Source organism: Myotis daubentonii, chromosome 16 (genome assembly GCF_963259705.1).
Source record: "Myotis daubentonii chromosome 16, mMyoDau2.1, whole genome shotgun sequence".
NCBI classification, from domain to species: Eukaryota; Metazoa; Chordata; class Mammalia; order Chiroptera; family Vespertilionidae; genus Myotis; species Myotis daubentonii.
Window position 1 is genome coordinate 7,983,591 of NC_081855.1, and position 20,237 is coordinate 8,003,827.

Sequence of the window (20,237 nt, forward strand, 5' to 3'; positions counted from 1 at the left end):
ACCTGGCAGTCCTGGCAGAGATGTGCCTGGTCACCCAGGAGGGGCTGGCAGAAAGCCCTCCTTACTTACAGCTCTGGATCAATGAGGGAATCGCCTGTCCTCTTCTTCAGGGCAACCTGACATGCTCTCTCAGTGTCCCTGTACCCTCCCACTACCCTCCCACCTGAATGTCAACTCCATGAGGACAGGGAGGGCTGGTGTCTATTAAGTTCCTGTCACTCACTGACACACAGTAGGTGCTCCAGGTATAGCTGACCAATGAGTGAACAAAGAAAATCCTCTGGTGTCCAGACACCTCCTAACACATCAAACTTTGGCTCCTGCACCTATGTGCTGCCTACTTCACTAGCTGCCCTGTGGAGTTCTTCTTCTCTAACTGACAGTTAACTCCCATGGGGAGAGAGCTACCACCAAGCTACCACTGAGAAGGTTCTACCAGAATAGTGAACAAGGTCCCTGGATAAGGGTGTAGATTCGGCTAGGATTAGAAGCAGAGGGGTGTGAATTTTCTGAGGGGCTCACTCTGTCCACTGACCTCCCCAATCACCCACACCACCCATGTGCACATGAACAGCTCTCTGACTCCTGCCTTTTTTCCTAGGAGAAACCCTCAGACCTCTGCCCTCCAGCAGAAATCCCACCATGAGTAGGATCCAGGGTTCTTCCAGCACCTTGAATTCAGGTCCCACACTCCCCTCATGACTCTGATCCGAAGCCAAATCACGTTTTCTACTGGAACAGAGATTCACTGTCCTCTTCACAATACAGGAAGGTGCAGCCATAGGTAGAGGAGGCCAGGAGGACATCACATCGGCTGTTCTGTCGACACTCTGAGCCTGTGCACCCTAATGTGACTGAATCGCTCCCGACTAGAAGGGAGCTCTGTAGTGCAGGCTTGGGGCTTGCCCTGTGCACTGGATTATGGTCAGTGCCTAGAGACGTGTCTGTACCTGGAAGAGCTTCTCATATATTTGCTGATTGAATCCTCCCCCACTGAATTCTTTCACAGAACCCTGTATCAGTCCACTAGTATTTATATGTGACTAGAGGCCTGGTGCACAAAAATTTGTGCACTGACGGGAGGGGGTTTTGTCCCTCAGTCCCACTTGTGCCCTCTCACAGTCTGGGACTCCTCGGGAGATAACGACCTGCTGGCTTAGGCCCGCTCCGCTCCCAGGTGGCAGAGGGCAGGCCCAATCCTTAGGTGCAGCCCTTGGTCGGGCTCAGAGCAGGGCCGATTGGGGAGTTGGTGTGCCGCCCCCTGTCGCCGCCCCCTGTCATGCACAGCAGGGTGGATCCGGAGGTTGCGATGCCACCCCCAGTCACGCTCATTAGTCTCATGCAGGACTCCTCTCCAGATTCCTGAGGCCCAGCACATGGTCAGCCAGGCACAGAGGAAGGAACCTACAGTGGCTAAGGGTCTGGGCTCCACTCAGAGAGGGCCCGGTTCAAATCCCAGCTCAGTCAAGCTGTCTGTCCTCTCTGAGCCCAGATCACCAGCCAGGGACAGTGCTAGCCCCACTCACAGGGCTGAGGTGAGGGTGAAATGATGCCAAGTACCTGGTGCAGGGTAAGTGCCCACTGCTGTGAGTGACTGAGTGCTTAGACGGGGGTTCCCCAGCCAGGAGACCAGCTTTCCCATGGGGTCTGCTCGAGGTCAGGGCCCTAGTGCCGAAGATGCAGTTGCCCAAGAGTTGGTAAAGGCTCTTTATTCAGTCCTGAGGTCGCGCTGGTCCAGCAGGGTGAGGGCAGGGGCTGCCTGGGACCAGTCTTCAGCCCCAGGGACATCCAGGCTAGACTGGTAGGCACCAGGTACCAAGACCTGCAGGGTGAACTCGGTAATGATAGCAGTGAGCCCCCAGATGCGGTGTGGCCCAAGCAGGAAGACAGGCATTGTGTAACGGAAGTGGCCACTCTTGCAGAATTGGGTGCAGCATTGGTTCTGCACCTGCAGCAGGTGGACCAGTGGCAGTGCAAACACTTCCTCCAACTATGACAGGAGGCAGGGGAGGATGGACAGAGGACTGACCATGGCAGCTTTCCCCCATTGGGACATCCCATTCCCGGCATCCTTGCCCCAACTCACCTCCTCTGGGTTGGACTGGAGGCTCTGGGGATCCAGCGGGCCCACTCCAGCGACCACCAACACCACCGTGCTCTTTGCCTGGGCCAAGGAGGCAGGCCGTCAAGGGAGGCATGGCCTTGGCAGGCCTTTGGGGCTGGAGAAGGGAGGCTGAGAGGGAGACCCCACCCTTGCCATCCAGAGGCCATTAGCAGTCAAGGCCAGGTCCATCTGACCCCAGTCCTGCGTGGGGCTCACTCCAGCCAGACTGACCGACTCAGGTCCCCCATTCAGGCCTCTGGGCCTTCGCAGATTTTCCCTCCACTTAGAACAACCTTCCCTTAATTTTACTACCCTGAAACCTGCAGGGTATGAAGGACATGTCTCTCCCACTCTTCTTTTTTTCTTCATCATTCTATTTATTACATGGATGAATATTAACATCTCATGGTATCCATCTAATTCAGTCAAAACCAACAAATGAAAAAGGTTAACGATTTTTCAAATGAACATTCTTACAGACTCCCCTGTAACTTAAAATAGAAATATGTTCACTGCATTAAATTGTGACAAACTTAAAAAATGTCATTAAAAAAAGTCACCTTTAGTACTTAAATAAATTCATTAATTATTTGATGGCATCAATTTCCAAGTTAAAAAATAAATGTTGCTTCATTCGATACTTTTCAAAAAGGACATCTGGGTGGTTCTCTATAGCTGGATATATATATATATCTGTATATATATATATATATATATATATATATATATATATATCCTGTATAATAATAGAGAAACATGGTAATTAACCATAACTTCGCTACCCTTCCCATTGGCTAATCAGTGAGATACGCAAATTAACTGCCAGCCAAGATGGCAGCCGGCAGCCAGGCAGCTGAAGTGAACATGACGCTTGCTTGCTCCAGTGATGGAGGAAGCCAACATTCCCTGCCTGCCGCACCTCAGCTCTGAGCTCCGGATGAAACAATGTTGCAATTATAGAACCTAAACAAACCCCAGAAACCTGCTTTCAACCAGCGAGGCCTCAGAGCTTAGAGCGGCCAGTGATGGCAACAGAGTTTCAATTATAGAATCTGAACAAATCCAGGTACCTGCTTTCAGCCGGCAAAGGCCTCGGAGCTGGAGCAAAGAGCTGGAGCAGGCTCTCAGCTCCAGTTACCCCTATCGAAGGAAAATAAATCCCAGAATAAAAAGAAAAAAAAGAGAGGCTGGGAGCTTCAGTTGCCCACCAGCCTGAAAACAGCCCTCAGCCCCTCACCCAGACTAGCCAGGCACCCCAGTGGGGACCCCCACCCTGACGGGGGTGTGACCAGCTGCAAACAGCCATCATCCCCTCATCCAGGCTGGCCAGGCACCCAAGCAGGACCCTCACCCTGATCCGGGACAATCTTCAGGGCAAACCAGCCAGCCCCCACGCGTGCACCAGGCCTCTATCCTATATAGTAAAAGGGGAATATGCAAACTGACCCTAACAGCAGGACTGGGAATGACTGGTCACTATGACACACACTGACCACCAGGGGGCAGACGCTCGATGCAGGAGCTGCCCTCTGGTGGTCAGGGCGCTCTCACATGGGAGTAGCTCTGTTCAGCCACAAGCCAGGCTGATGGCTACAGTACAGCAGTGGTGGTGGGAGCCTCTCCTGCCTCCTCAGCAGCACTAAGGATGTCCGACTGCAGCTTAGGTCTACACCCTGCTGGCAAGTGGGCATCCCCCGAGGGCTGCCGGCCTGCCAGAGGGATGTCTGATTGCCATCTTAGGCCCAATCCCCTGGGGAGCGGGCCTAAGCCAGCAGGTGGTCATCCCCTGAGGGGTCCCAGACTCTGCAAGTGGGTACAGGCCGGACTGCGGGACCCCCCTCGCCCCCGAGTGCACAAACTTTTGTGCACCTGGCCTCTAGTGTGTGTGTGTATATGTATATGTATATATATATATGCATAATTGTCCTATTGTTTCTAAAAATTTTTCAAATCTGGCTTTCCTATTTGAGAAAAGGCCTGCCGCGCTCTCTCACAACCCCCCTATGAAGGATAAAACTTAGACTTTGCTTTAATCATCAGAACTACCAGAAAAAAAATTTTTCTTGAGGTTGCTGTTTAATTCCATTTTCACCCAATAAAAAGTACAGAAACACTGTCTTTATTTGATGGTGTCCATAAATATTACACTCCATGGGTAGCAAAAATATTTTTTTATTTACAATTTACAGTTTCACAAGTGAAAATCGTACATTTTTACACATAACAATTTTGTTTTGTTAAATTTGCACACATCTGTATAACTTTCACACAACAAGCACCGGAAACTGTGCAGGCAGTAGGCTATGCAAATACTAAAATGTATTTATAAACCAAATGATAGCTGAAGGCCCTGCCTCAGTTAGGCAATTTATACAGATAGTTCTATATATACATAAAAAAAAAAATCTTCACCTAGATCCAAACAGCAGCTTTTTTAAAAAAGAAAAACATACTTTTCTCATTTTATTTAAACTGACTCAACTATATCATCTTCCGTTTTAATTTAATGGACCTGGCGCAGGGGTCACCTGTACCCTCCGGAACCTAAGAAGGGGAGGGGCTTGCTCAGGTAACGTGACTGGGCAGTTCCCATCTTTGCCTGGAGAGGAAGGGAACTGATGTTGAGAGCCACAGACAGGCCAGGCACTTGCTGATGGCCTCCCACTAGGTGCCCACACCACCCTCCTACGAGTAAAGCCCATGTCTCGGGAGCAGCTCTGAGATGTTGCTATGCTGTCCTCTGTACAAGCTGGTGGGGTATCAATTTGTTCTTCCTTAACATTGGTACTCTCACAGGGTTCCTGAAATTCATTTCTGACCATGTTCAACATAATATTCAGAGGGTTTTCAACTGGTTTCTTGCTGGGAGATGGTGTACAGTCAAATGAAGATGTATTTTGATCATCTTCATAACATGATGGATGACAAATCTTTCCATCCACTCTGATGGCATTCTTTAAATGCCACTCCTCCTCTTCGTCATCCCAGTATTGTTCAAATTGGTCTTGACAGATTTCACAACTCTCCACTGCTCCAGCTGGCCCTGCCGGTACACTTTGGGACTGCTTTTCCTTAGCAGCTTGCTGAGTTTTGAGCACAACTTCTTCATGCGCCTTTTCAAGAAACTGGCTCTTTGCCCGTTCTTCCAAATCAGCTATTTCCTCAAATTCTATCCAGTCTGTTGAACTGTAGTACCAACGTCTATGAGTAACTTTTCTGCTAACGTCTTTTTTAGTTCTATTTTGCCGATAATGCCAGTCCAAGTGATCTGCATATACATCTGCCTGTGACGTTGTAAACCTCATTCCACAAGAGTAACACTGAATACCAGTGTGCAGTTGATTTATAACACTATCATAACGTTGTTTTAACTCTTCCATTGTAAAATTGGTAAGATCGGGAACATCTCGATCTTCATTTTGACCTTCCTTCTCTTCAGTGGGAGGCTGAGCAGCAACTTCATTTACTTGTGCTGTAGCTGAATCAGGCTGGGACAATTTGAGAATTCCTGTTCTTAGCAGTTTTGAAAATAATTCATTGGCATCTGCCTGACTGAGGTGATGATCAGGATATGCCTTAGGAAGGGCTCCGGAAGGATTCTGAACAAATGCTCCAGGATTTTTTGGATGAACTGGTAAAAATTGTTGTCCCTGGCCAAACGGTACTGGCTGAGCAACACCAGTGAGAACCTGTTGAGACACCTGCATGTTTCCCGCTGTTATCTGAGCAGGTAAATTGCCAAAGTTTCCACATTGAGGACTTTGAAGATTCTTTTCATCAAAAGAGTGTCCAGAAGCTCTGCTAAGGGGATTTGAGAAACTCTGGTTTCCAGGGCCACGCAGTCCATTAAAATTGGGTCCTTGAGGTGAATCAAATATTTGTTCGTGTCTTGGGAATTGCAGTCCTTTGGATGGGGCATTAAAAGCATTGCCAGGTGGCTCACTATATGGACCAGTCTGACGGAACGAAACGGATTCAAGCCTTTGTGAAGGATGATTGTCAAATCGTGTGCCTTGAAGACCAAGGGGAACACCAAACCTTGATGCTTGCTGGTGTTGTGGACCATCAAGTCTTTGAGGAACACCATCAAATCTTGGTTGAACCTGCTGTCCAGGTGGTCCATCAAATCTCTGTGAGCCTGGCTGACCAGTTCTTTCAAATCTAGGACCTAGTTGGCCATGTAATCCATCAAATCTTGGTAAGAGTGATGGCTGACCTGGCTTCCCATCAAACCTGAAAGCATGACAACCTTCCAATCTTGGACCACCTTGACCCAGAGGCCCTTCAAGTCTCAGTCCACCTCCTGGTACAGGACCGTCAAACCTCATTCCACCTCCTTGTCGGACTAAAGGTCCCTCAAACCTGATCCCAAACCCTGGTTGACCATGTGGACCCTGAAACCTAAGGTTTCCACCAAGTTGATTATGTTGTCCTTCAAACCTCAGGCCAGCGACTGACTGGCCATGGTGGCCCTCAAACCTCATTCCAACTCCGTGCTGTAGCAAAGGGCCCTCAAATCTGATCCCACCTTCTGGCTGACTATGAGGTCCATCAAACCTAATTGCAGGTCCTGATGGACCACGACCCCCCTCAAATCTATGTCCACGTATAGGCTGACCTCCGGGATTATCAAATCTAAGTCCACCCACAGGCTGACCATGAGGTCCCTCAAACCTCAGACCAGGGGAACCTTCCAACCGAAAACCACCTCTGCCTGCTTGACCAACTGGCCCTTCAAACCTCAGAGGTGTCCCTTCTGGTCCCGGAGGACCTTCAAATCTCAAAGGACCACTGGCCCCCATTTGTCCAGGTGACCCATCCAATCGAAGAAAACCTGGTGCAGAAGGTCCATCAATCCTAGGGCTTAATTTATTAGGTCCTTCAAAAATCATCTTGGTCGGGCCATCTCTTGTTACCGATGGCCTACTAGGTTCATCAAATAACGGTCTGTCTTCAGCTAACACTGTAAGGCGCTGATTTGTATCTAGGCCGGCGAGTCGTGATGCTGAGGTATCTACAAATGGTTCACCTGCATCTTCACATCTAGGTCGCTTAAGTGGAAAATGATCATTGAATGGTGACCTCTGCTCTTCTCGTACACCTTCTTGATACTGAAATAGCTGTCGAATTTGAGGCGCAACAACAAGGTACTCATCCTGTGTAATTTCACCAGATGCTAAATGTTCACTCGTCTTTTGAAGTAATTCTCTTTTGCTTGCGAGAGTTAACTCTGTGAAAACCTGAAGATTGGCATCTACGCTTAATCGATGCTGTTGTTTTGGGGCTCGAGGTGACACAACCCCTTTAGCGCTCGACCAGCTTTCCCTCCGCCTTAGATGAGGAGATTTACTATGGTCCTCACCTTGTTGTAATCTTTTATTTTCTTGTGGTCGTTCGTCTTCAGTCTTTTTTATTCGCTTTGGATCTCGAACATCTTGTTCAGCACTTCTCTTAGCATTTCTTTCTTCCCTGGAAGGTGGCACAAAGTCTTCCATATGTGACTGCTTACATCCAGAGTGGCACATCTTTCCAGCTGAAGGCTCTTCAGGCGATTTATTTAGAAATGTAGAAGTCACATGGATGCTAGATGTATTCTGATTGGGGGGTAGAGGTTGAACAGGCCAAGCAGGATCTAATGAATTGACTCTGACATCCAGGGCATGAAGAATCTTCAATGGGAATATCTCATTCCATGTGGAACGTAATTTAAATAGACTTTTTCTGGTATTTTTATCCACCTTTTCAAACACACGAATAAATGTTGCAACTAGATTTGTAGTAAAGGCGGTGAGATACTCTCGGCCAACGTTTTTCACGATAGAATCCATAAGGTACATAACGGGAAGCTTCTCTGAGGAAGGAGCCTTGGCGGTTTGGGCCTCGATGAGAGAGACGATATCCTTGGCGAAGTGCAGGTTCTCCTGGGCTAGAATGGTCAGCATATTGATGTGCGGTTTGCTATTGACGGTCAGGTCTTCGAGGGATGACTGATAATCCCGACAGGCGTCCTCCCGGGCCCCCAAGGGACCGGCCTCGGCCAGGGTGGGCTCTGACATTGTGCCGTGGCCGCAGCTGCAGCCGCTCTTGACACCCCGTGTCACTGCCGACCGCGCTTCCTCTCCCCACTCCGGCCTCACCACGTGCTGACTGACCGCGGAGGGGTATTGGGGGACGACACGGGGGGAACGCCAGGTACTCAAGGCTGCCTTCGCACAGTGATCTCCACACACTTTCAGCCACCTCAGGAGCCTCTTTCTCCACAGGAACAAAAGGGTGCCGGCGCAGGTGGCTGCAGCTCCTAGGGGAATCCTGTTTGGGCGCCCTCTGTTTGGGTCCTGCCCGAACAGGTCCAGGGGTTCCCAAAGGTGTGGACGGAGTCGGCGAAGAAGGAAGGACACAGACAGCAGCGTTCAGTTGATCATCAGAGCCAGGTTCTCTAGCCAGGATCTCCAGCCACGTTCTGTCTTTTATTGCCTTCTTACATCTGCATTTATACCAGTTGATTTTAATCCTCTCAATTTCTATTGCAAAGGTTAGGGCGTTTCTTTTCTCCATTCCAGGAAGTAAAGATTATGTAGCTTAAGCGTGATTGGTCATAGTTAAAGTGATTAACTACCCGCCTGGCGCTTAGTTAAGGGGTTTTATCCCCTCCCTAGCTTCAGGGGAAAATCCCTACCTGGGGAAACAACCTATCTCGGAGAGGTGACCTCAGTTAAAACACATAGCGCCAAGAAGGGGAGCCAATGTATTAAGAACAGTATGGCATATACATATACGCCAAGTCCCTTGAAAGATACACTGGGCAGATGTTTCTTCCCTGCAGCGACTGTGTCAAGCAGCAAGGACGGACCAGCTTCTGGCATTCAACCACTGAGCCAAGCCAGAGAGGGCTGACAGACACCCTTTATTTTATTTTATTTTACTTTATTTTATTAATTTTTATATATATTTTTTCCTTTGTGTGAAGAAATATGAATGAACTGTACATAAACATGTCAAAGCAAACTAGTTCACTGTCACAACTTTAAATGTCTCAGGAGCACAGCGAATGCTAAACACACTAACATCGTGTTGCTACTTCAATAGCTGGGGAGTGGCGAGCGCTGGCCTATGGCTTAGGATCTGTGTCCATGCTTGTTTCCTGAACCTCCTCCACCTCTGAGAGCTGTCCCCTGCCTTCAGTATGCAAATTAGCTGCCATCTTGTTGCTGCAGGTTTCGGGTCAACATTGGGGTGCCTGGCCAGTCTGGGTGAGGGGATGATAGCTGTTTTCAGGCTGGCGGGCAACTGAGGCTCCCAACCTCCCTTTTTTTCTTTTTTCTTTTCATTCTGGGATTTATTTCCCTTCTATGGCTGTCACTGGAGCTGAGATCCGTCTTTAGCTCTGAGGCTGGGCTCCAGCTCTGAGACCTCGGCTGCAGAAAGCAGGTATCTGGGTTTGTTTGGGTTCTATAATTGTAACACTCTTGCGATCCTGCTGGCTGAAGCCCGGCTGGCTGAAATCGGGTTTCTGAGGCAGGTTTCCCTTCTATAATTGCAACACAGTTGCTTAGAGTTGCAGCTCAGAGCCCAACAGCGGCAGGCGGGGAACGTTGGTTTCCCCTGTCACTGTAGCAAGCAAGCCTCCTGTTCGCATCAGCTGCCTGGCTGCCGGCCGCCATCTTGGTTGGCAGTTAATTTGCATATCTCCCTGATTAGCCAATGGGAAGGGTAGCGAAGTTACGGCTAATTACCATGTTTCTCTTTTATTAGATAGGACTAGTGGCCCAGTGCACGAAATTCATGCACGGGGGGGAAGGGGGAGTTCCCTCAGCCCAGCCTGCACCCTCTCTGATCAGGGATCCCTTGGGGGATGTCCGACTGCTGGTTTAGGCCCGATCCCTGGGATCCCCCTAACTGGCAGCCGGACATCCCTCTTGCAATCTGGGACCACTGGCTCCTAACTGCTCACCTGCCTGCCGACCTGTTCTCCCTAACTGTTCGCCCTGCTGGCCTGACCCCCCTAACTGCTCTCCCCTGCCAGCCTGATTGTCCTAACTGCTCTCCCCTGCCGGCTTGATCCCCAAACTGCTCTCCCCTGCCAGCCTGATCGCCCCAACCGCCTCTGCCTCGGCCCGCCACCATGGCTTTGTCCAAAAGGACATCCAGAAAGTTGCCTGGAAGCTGTTTGGTCTAATTAGCACATTACCCTTTTATTAGTATAGATTGATTTCAGAGAGGGAGGGAGATAGAAACATCAATGATGAGAGAGAATCATTGACTGACTGCCTCCTGCACGCCCCACACTGGGGATCAAACCCATAACCCAGGCATGTGCCCTGACCAGGAATTGAACTCTGGGGCCCTTCAGCCCTCAGGCAGAGGCTCTATCCATTGAGCAACACTGGCTATGGATACACTTTCCCTTTCCACTGGGACGTGTTCTGATTGCTGGAGCTGAAACACTGAAGCTGCCTCACTGGGGCAGAGTGGGGTGCAGTGGGTTGGAGTAGGTGAAGCCCCCTGAAAGCTGGAGAGGGGCCTTGTTTAACAGCCGGACTGTCTCATGGCTGTGCTGCCTCGCAGTTGTATGGCCACACTGTTGGGCTGTGCTACTGTCAGTGAGAGTTTACACAACTGAACTGTCTGCACAGATAGCTTCCTCCTCACCACACCCCCAAGCTGGGGGTTCCTCTTAGGGTTGAAGTGATACCGACCACCCTTGGTTGGTAGCCCAATCGGCCACTTTGGAAAGAGAAGTGGGGAATCCTGATTTTACGTGAATGCTCCAATTTCTTAAGTTGGCAACTAATGCGAACTTCAGGTGTTTGGGCCAAACCAGAGAGGTGGTCGGGTCTGGTGTCCAGGCCACTGGGCGGCACTGGGCTCAGCCCAGTTGTAAAGGGCCCCTAGGCGTCTGGGCAGGTGAAGGGGTTGGGGGTACGCTTCGGTAATTCCAATGTCACCCCACTGGGTTTTGGTGGTTTTTTCCCCACTGATGACAATTTACTATAATCTGTTGGCAGCATAGATAGATATTAGTTACCAGAACTATGTCTCCATAGAAGTGGACAGTATGTAGCCATTCTATTGGGAACTGTGTGCACTTAAGCATCAGCATGATCTTTCAATTTATTTTTTGTGGTTGTTAATGAAAATAAGCTTTATTACATCAAGTAATAAATACATACAAAGATGCAAACAGTATTAGTCACTGTCTTCCACATGTTTGGATCCACTGATGGGAAAGGCGGAACTGAAATGTACATACATCCTTAGGGGAAATTTCAAGGGTCCTTGTCAGGCGAGGTTCTATAAATTGCTCTTCCTTCTGTATTTATAACTTGTGCATTTTAAAGATTGACTTCAAAGTACTAATAGTCATGCAAATGCTTAAGCAAAAAAAAAAAAAAACAGAACAGTTACATTGAAAAGAATTTAGACTGTGTGGTGAATGGGCACTGGCTACTATAGTGCTGCCTCAGGACTCACTGAAACAAACCCTCAGAGTTGGATCAGCTCAGAAGAGAAACATAAAGAACCATGTGAGTAACAGAAATGTATCCAGAAAAGAAACACGTATCTGGGAGGCCAACTGCAGCTTGCTGTGATAGGTAACTGACATGCATCCTGTAAATCAATGCTTTAAAAAAACACACAAAATGCCCTGGGTAGTTCTGAACTAACGCTTAAATCTAATAACTGCAAAAATCTCTTCTCCATCTCAGCGATGGGAGGTTCAGAGCCTGATGAACCACGGGAGGGGCACGGGGAGGAGAAACCAAGCTGTTACCATTTTGAAACCAAGTTTCATCTGAAGGGGATGCAAGCATGAGCTGTCACTTCTTGGAAGAAGAAGGAAAGCCTTTCACGTGGACTTAGGGGCTAGGACCTGGTGTTCTGCTCCATCTTGGCCAAGCACTCCCGAACCAGCCATGTCGTGTGGATGATGCCTCGTTTCAGTCTCTCCATCGCGCTCTTGCTGCCCGCGTACGTGAGTCAGATCTCCTTCCCTAGTTCTTCGATGATGACCAGCAGCTCAGCATATTTGCTCTGGGGCGCCTGGCTGTTCTCTGTTCCCTGCATGTTAGAGATGTTGGTCCTAGTCACTCAGCAGCTGGCGGTACTGGGAAGACGTTGCCATGCTGGTGGAAGGCGGATGAACGCTCCCAGAGGCCTTGATGGAGGTGGCGGGCATGTGCATGGTCAAGTTCAGTTTGTAAGACATCCCCCCCTCCGCCCCCTGTCTCCCGCTGCGGGGCACAGGCCCCATAAGACGGCATCGGCAGCGGTGGCAGCGAGGCCAGGCGGTGGTGAGGTGGGCCTGGGTCTGTGTCCCTGTCTGTGTGCCTGCCCAGCTCCCACACACTTTTTGTTGTTGACAGCTCGAGCGCACTGGCAAATATGGCTGTCCCCTCACCCTGACACTGCCGCAGTATCATGATCTTTCAGTTTCTTGATGTTCTGCCTGTGCTGCTCAATGTCTTTCTGCAGACACTCAAATCTCCTTTTTATGATGAGGGATCTCTTCTTCATGTTGTTTCTTCAAGGCTGCCAGCTGTTCTTTAATCCGCTCTGGGAAGTATCCTTCCTCTTCAGCCTTCTTTTTTTTTTTTTTTTGTGAAGGTCCCAATGGCTTCCCTGATTGCGCCTGCATTGGAGCTGAAATTATCTGACCATTGCAGCCAAAGTCTCTGGCTTACATGGCCCTCACACTCCACACTTGGAGCCGCAGATGTGCCACCGACGCAGAGACTGCCCTGGTTGTCAGTGCCGCGCAGTTCCGGACTACCCCACTTAGTTTTAAATGCAAACCTGCCTTGGACAGGCCTTGAAGGTCTTTTTTCCATGGCGATCACGGGGTAGCAGGCCAGCCAGCACCCACAGCCCCAGGGGTCCAGGGGTGCCGGCTGGCCTGCGCCGGGGCTCTCTCTGCCTCCAATCCACAATGCAATCACCGATCACCGGCCGCCTTTGCCTGCCCCCACCTCTTGCCTGCCGCCTGGGTTTCAGATCCCTTTCACCTCCCAGCATTGTGGCTACATATGCAAATTACCCACCATCTTTGTTGGCGGTTAAACGCCATCATGGCTGGCAGTTAATTTGCATATTGCCCTGATTAGCCAATGGGAAGGGTAGCGAAGTTACAGTAAATTACCATGTTTCTCTATTATTAGATAGGATGAGAAATATATATTGAGTGCCTACCACATGCCAACTCTTTATGTTAAGCACTTTATTATTATATTTTATACTTGCAACTCATTTTTTCATAACATTATTTTTATTGTTTTATTGCTTAAAGTATTACAAAGGGTACTACATATGTGTCCTTTTTTTTGCCCCCGCCCTTGACAATCCCCTGGCCTCTCCTACACCCCAGTGTCTTATGTCCATTGGTTATGCTTATATGCATGCATACAAGTCCTTCGGTGGATCTCTTACCCCCCTCCCTCCTGCCCCCCAACCCTCCCTGGCCTTCCCCCTGCACTTTGACAATCAGATTGAGGCAGCTCTGCCTCTGTATCCATTATTGTTCATAAGTTTATAATGGTCTTTATTATCCATGAATGAGTGAGATCATTTTTCCCGTGAAAAGATCAAGACGTAAAGAACTCAGCTAACGTGCCTGAGGTTTTAATGCAAGTGGCAGTGCCATACTTATCACTAAATTTTTTCTTTGTCAATCCTCACCCAAGGGTAAGTTTCCCTGGCCCAGACGAAGGCCAAGGATCTAGCCTGCAACTGAGGCAGTTAGCTTGACTGGAGTCAAACCCAACACCTTTCAGTCCACTGGTTCACAACTCTCACAGGCAAACAGCTCTATCTCTTTCTCTCACTCACAGGCTGCTCTAATTTAATTGAAAACATCCAGAATTTTCTTCTGGTCACTAGTAAAAATAATCTTATTAAACTCACTGAAGTCACATGTCCACATACAACCATCATCACTGTGGTCTAGACAGTTAGATATGCTGATACCTTCACTCTGGGGCCCTGAATAACAACCCCCAGAAACAGCTGGATTTGGAAATTGGCAGATGTTAGAAAAGGGAAAATGGAAGTCATGTCCACCACAGGCCACTGTCAAATAAGTATTTGACTTCTGGTTTTCATTGTGAAGTCCTAACTTCCATCCTTATAAGAGAAAAAAAAAAAGAGAGAGAATAACAATCTGAAAAGCAGGAGCTCTTGTTAAATCCATCTGAAATTAACTATGACTATGAAATTAGCCTTTGCTGCTGCAAACCGTGGAGATTTAGGGCTCTGTTAGAACAATACAACCTAGCCCAGCCGTGGGCAAACTACGGCCCGCGGGCCGGATCTGGCCCATCCGGCTGTTCTATCGGGCCCATGGATCCGAAAGAGCGAGGGTTCTCTTGCTCTCCCCGCCACTCCTTCACCAGCAGCAGTGTTAACATGGCAACGTCGGGAAACACAGCCGCAGCTCCTTCTTCTGAGTGGGCAGATTTAGATCCGCCCATTCAGTAGAAAGAACAACCTCTCAATCTTCCAGTGGCTCCTTGTAATTCCCGCGGACGCGTCTCCGGATATCACCCTGGGAATGCATAGACACGTTATCGTGGTGATGTAGGGAGACACGCCCCTGGAGAGCACAGTATCAGAGCCTTTCTGAGGTAAGATTAAGAGCTCTACTCAAACACAATTTTTTTCCTGTTCCCACATTCTGTACATCACAATGACTTGTTAATAAAACAACAAAGACTTTCAGCTGTAAAAATGCTTGCTACAGGGCATTTGTGTTAACATGCACCACTGCACATTAGCATCAACGCAAACACGATGGAAAGCTATGTACCCTGCATTAACCCTAACTGCGCTGCATTGCAGTACTGCACCACACTGCCATGGCAGCATGGCTAGTGTGAACAAACCCTAATTCAGTGGGTTGAACAAAAAGATTGTATAGAAATGTGATGAACTAAAGATTTTATTACAAAATCGCTTAATTTCAGGGTTTCAGAAGCAATTGGACAAATGAAAAACTGAAAATCAAATGTTCATATCTAATACTTGGATGAAACCCTTTCCTGGTAATGACAGCCTGAAGTCTTGTACTTATGGACATCACCAGATGCTGGGTTTTCTCCTTTGTAATGCTCTGCCAGGCTGTCACAGTAGGGGTATATATATAAATATCCTGCCATTTCCAGCTTTTAATAAGAAAAACTGTTGCAATGGGCATTTAAAAGTGGCACCTGGTTGTTTTTATAGAGTCCAGTGGATGCAATCTGACATTATAATGGGCTCTTTCACACTATGTGCACTGCGGCTGTTTTTTGTCAGTAACGGAAGTGCTAGTGGTAACTACTGGTTACCCATGTTTTGCACTGCCCTAGCACCTCCCATACAAGTGTGTCTGGAAGACACAGCAATGTGCAGCTATGTGTGTTATCATAAACAAAGGGCCTGTGTGAAAGATACACAGGTTTTCTATGGAGGAAAGGGGTTGTTCTCTATGGTCAGGGTGTGCCTCTGTCCCATGTATGAACTTTTTCAGATGATTTTGTTATATATATATATTTTTAGACCAAAAATCTTATAGTAGAGCAAATTTAATCACTTGTTTTTATACTTTACTGTCTTATTTTAGTAAAGAATTTAATAAGAAAACGGTACTGTTGGTTTTAGCCCAATATTAAACATGAATGGACCAAAGAAAAGGAAAGTGGACAGTGAATGCCGAGTGTTTAAGAGGGAGTGGACAACAAAATATTTTTTCACAGAAGTCCAATCAATGCCGGTATGTCTGATATGCCAGGAAACACTTGCAGTCTTCAAAGAGTACAATCTCAGCCGTCACTTTGCCACAAAGCATGGCAACTATGCTAGCAAGCAGTGACCTCAAGAACGGGAGGCTACTGCACAGAGGTTGATGGCTAAATTACAGGCTCAGCAAAATGTCTTTCACAGACAAACTGCAATTCAAGAGACAACTACCAAAGCAAGTTTTATGCTATCATTCAAATTAGCAAAAGCTAGCAAAGCTCTCTCTGAAGGCGAGTTTTTGAAAGAATGTATGATAGAGACAGCAGGTCTCTTGTGTCCAGAGAGCAAAGGCAAGTTTGAAAAACTCAGCTTATCGCGCAGGACAGTGACTCGTCGAGTGGAACTGACTGATGAAGACTTGGCCAGCAAGTTAAATAGTAAGGCAGAGTTCTTTAAGTTTTATTCACTAGCATTGGATGAAAGTAATGACGTAAAGGACACTGCTCAGCTCTTAATTTTTATCCGAGGGATTAGTGACAATTTTGAAATTACGGAGGAGTTTTCAGCCATGGAGCCACTGAAAGGAAAAACACGGGGAGAGGACTTGTATGACCGGTGTCTACTGTCATCGAGAAAAGGAAGATACCATGGAGTAAACTTGCTAATGTCACGACAGATGGATCTCCAAATTTAACTGGAAAAAATGTTGGACTGCTAAAAAGAATTCAGGATAAAGTGAAAGAGGAGAACCCTAACCAAGATGTTATTTTTCTTCACTGTATTATTCACCAGGAATCATTGTGCAAGTCTATATCACAACTTAATCATGTTGTTAATCCAGTCGTAAAGCTTGTTAATTTCATTCGAGCAAAGGGACTTCAGCACCATCAGTTTACTAAGTTTCTGGGGGAAATTGATGCGGATCACCACGACTTATTTTACCACTATCGTGTCCGCTGGTTGAGTTTGGGCAAAGTTTTCCAACGAGTGTGGGAGCTCAAAGAAGAGATTGGTGCATTTTTGAAATTAAAGGGCAAGTCTGACGAATTTACTGAGCTGAGTGACAAGAATTGGCTGTGTGACTTTGCATTTGCTATAGATATATTTTCACATTTGAATGAGCTAAATGTGAAGCTACAGGGAAAAGATCAGTATGTACATGGCATATACACTAATGTGAAAGCCTTTCAATCGAAGCTGATTTTCTTTTCCAGACAAATTTCAGACAAAGTCTTCACTCATTTTGCCACACTAGCCACACAGAAGGAGACCATCCAAAACGTGAAGAAATACAGCAAATCACTGGATGACCTGAATGCAGAATTCTGTCATTGGTTTTCTGATGTTGAAAAAATTGACCAGTCACTTCAACTGGTGGCCTGTCCTTTGTCACAAAACCCTGAAACAGCACCAGAAGAGGTGCAACTGGAACTCATCGATCTTCAGTCTGACTTTGTCCTAAAGGAGAAATTCAGCTCTCCTGAACTAAGAGACTTTTATGCTTCACTTAATGAAGCCACTTTTCCAAACATACGGAAGATAGCACAGAAGACACTGGTGCTGTTTGGGTCAACCTATGTTTGTGAGCAGACATTTAGCATCATGAACATCAACAAAGCCCCTCACAGATCCAGCTTAACTGACGACCACCTCAGGTCTATCCTGAGAATAGCCACAACAAAACTAACTCAAGACTTTGATGCATTAGCTAAAAAAGGAGACCAACAACACTGTTCCCACTGAAGTTGATGTTTTAAAGACCAAAAACCTTTCAACCCATTCTACATTGCCATCTACAACTACGTCCCGGGCATAATTTAGAAGTTGCACCAAAGAAAATGTTTAATTTACTGTTTACACATTTTGTTCTTTTCTATTTGTTTTAGTTTTAAGTTATTTTATTATATTTAACTTTAATTTGAAAGGCTTTTATACCTTTCCTTTGTTAGGCAATTTTATTTGCCTTTGCCATCTTCAATATAAGGTATGTTATTGTGCTATGATTCCTCCATTTTTTGAAGTTTCAAATTATAATAATTAGTGTTTACATTCTTCTTCTTAAAATGTTTGAATTGAATAAATCTATTGAAATAAAAATAAAAAAGACCGTACCCTTTTATGTAATGATGTTTACTTTGAATTTATATTAGTTCACACAAACACTCCATCCATGCTTTTGTTCCGGCCCTCCGGTCCAGTTTAAGAACCCATTGTGGCCCTCGAGTCAAAAAGTTTGCCCACCCCTGGGTGGGAGCATTCCACTTCCCAGGTGGGAAACAAATTCATGGGCACCTGTGTGTTGAATGCAGCAGGCATGCTGTCCAAGCCAGCGGGCGCCGAGGTGGTGGTCTGATTTCTATCCTGTGTTGGGAGAGGGGTACATGCCATCAGAGGCAGCTCATAAACTGCCAGGTGGGCTGGGGGCTCCAGCTCAGACTGAGTCCCAAGCACTCAGTGATTGGTGGCAAGAGGTGGGACAGGAGTGATCTCAGGACGAGATGCTAAACTGGCAGCCTTGCAAACTCAGAGACCTAAAGTAACCACAAAGGATGGTCTGAAATTAAAGTGTGGTGGTTTGGTTTTGTTTTTTAACTAAAAGCAGCTTATGGTGGGTACTAGTGTCCTAGGCCAGTGGTCGGCAAACTGCGGCTCGCAAGCCACACGCGGCTCTTTGGCACCTTGAGTGTGGCTCTCCCTAAGTCTTAGGAGTACCCTAATTAAGTTAATAACAATGTACCTACCTATATAGTTTAAGTTTAAAAAATTTGGCTCTCAAAAGAAATTTAAATCATTGTACTGTTGATATTTGGCTGTTGACTAATGAGTTTGCCGACCACAGTCCTAGGCTGTCATCTTCCCTGAAATAAAGTCAATCTTTATCTTAACTGAGCCTGTCTATTGTCTTTTTGCATCTATGACAACATATTTTTGGAATGTCAAAGAAATTTTCCTTTTTATTCAGACCCTCAGAGCATAGGCACTGCTCTGCTCTCTGCAGAGACCACACATTCCCTCATTGTTATTGAGTTCATTGTTGACTGTTAACTGTCCCATACCCACCTAAGTGAAAGAAGTGCATGTCTATCATTTTACCTTTTTTCCAGGCCCAGAGATTTCCCTGCTGTGCTTCCTCCTGCTTCCCTCATCTATCAACAATGAATTTCATAAAACCACGCAAGTCTCCACTTTTGATTGTAATGTATAGAATGAAGTGCAAAGCTGCCATTCTCCAGAGCATTACTATTTCATTCGGTTGAGATTTTGCTTCACTGCAATTGTCTACACTTTGGCTCAAATAAATTCACAAAAATTCTGCACAGGTTTCCACGTTTTCTACATGGACAAGAGGAAAGGTTCTCAGAAGGCAACAGAGACTTGGAGGTGAGTTATGAAGAGACACACTGGTATCTTAGTCATTTCCTAGCAGAGAATGGACAACACATCCCTGTGTTAACAAGGACACCCCGGGATTTCTGACAGAGCATCCCATTCTTAGATGGGAACACAGAGGGTTCCTGGGGTGGAAGTGTGGCGTTCAGGGCAGCACCGTTGACAAGACAACAGGAGGGGGTCATGTCCAGGTCCCATAGAAATGAACAGCTGCATCGCCAGCCCTGATAACAGGTCCCCCCTTTGGTATGCTGTACATCCCAGGGAAGCCCCAGCTCCTGACCTGTAGGGGACACAGGGATGTGGTCCTCAGGGCAGCAAAGGGCAAAGCAACAGACTTGGTACCTTGAGCCCCATGTCCTTTTGGGAAAAGCATCCCCACTAATCACCATGATGTGTAAGAGTGGGAGAAGGTGTGTAAGGCTTGTCAGGCCAACATGGACACTTGGAGATGGGCATTAGAAAGGGAAAATCTGTAGAAAAATGCAAAAAACACTCTTGACTGAACATGATGGGAAATGGTACAAAGTCTCTCTTCTGATATTCCTAAAACTTTGTGGGCAGTGACTTTCATCTCATCTGAAAGGGACTGGACAGTTAGAGTGGGTTGTGGGGAGGATACGGGCCCCAGATTCCTTTGGAAATTGGACTCTAGGAGGGACCTAGGGGAGTAGCAGGGCAGCTTCTGGAACCTCGGGCTCCCTTTGACTATATGGGACCCTGGAGTCTGGGTCACCTCAGCACCTGCACTCACCCTGCGGCCATGCTGCACGCTGGAAGATGTATGGGCACCTGTGCCTCCTCCAGGGGCATGGAGTAGAGGACCCCATCAGTCAGCTCCTCTCTGTTCTCCTGTGCAGAGCTCAGGACTGGGAACTATAAAGACAGTTCCCAGTCACCAGGAGGAAGGCCTCGGATCCCTGTTTTGCTGGTTCTCTACCCCTGTAATCCTCCACTCCAGACACACACACACACAGTGTGATCTGCTGAGACCTCCACTGCAGAGGAAAAGGTGTGACAGCCTGAGGGCTAG

The 20,237-nt window shown here is 47.2% G+C and overlaps 1 protein-coding gene and 2 pseudogenes across 1 annotated transcript; all 3 read right to left on the bottom strand.

Annotated features, from left to right (window-relative positions):
• Positions 1-1,547: 1,547 nt before the first annotated feature.
• On the bottom strand, positions 1,548-2,293 carry LOC132218593 (mitochondrial coenzyme A diphosphatase NUDT8-like; annotated as a pseudogene).
• Positions 2,294-4,006: 1,713 nt separating this feature from the next.
• On the bottom strand, positions 4,007-8,166 carry LOC132219367 (pre-mRNA cleavage complex 2 protein Pcf11-like). The gene is made up of 2 exons (XM_059671724.1): positions 4,821-8,166; positions 4,007-4,609 (listed from the first exon to the last, which is right to left on the bottom strand). Exons 1-2 carry the CDS (start codon positions 8,158-8,160, stop codon positions 4,572-4,574), a joined length of 3,378 nt encoding a protein of 1,125 aa, XP_059527707.1. The 5' UTR covers positions 8,161-8,166; the 3' UTR covers positions 4,007-4,571.
• A 3,802-nt stretch (positions 8,167-11,968) lies between these two features.
• On the bottom strand, positions 11,969-12,311 carry LOC132219368 (cyclin-dependent kinase 2-associated protein 1-like; annotated as a pseudogene).
• Positions 12,312-20,237: the final 7,926 nt, after the last annotated feature.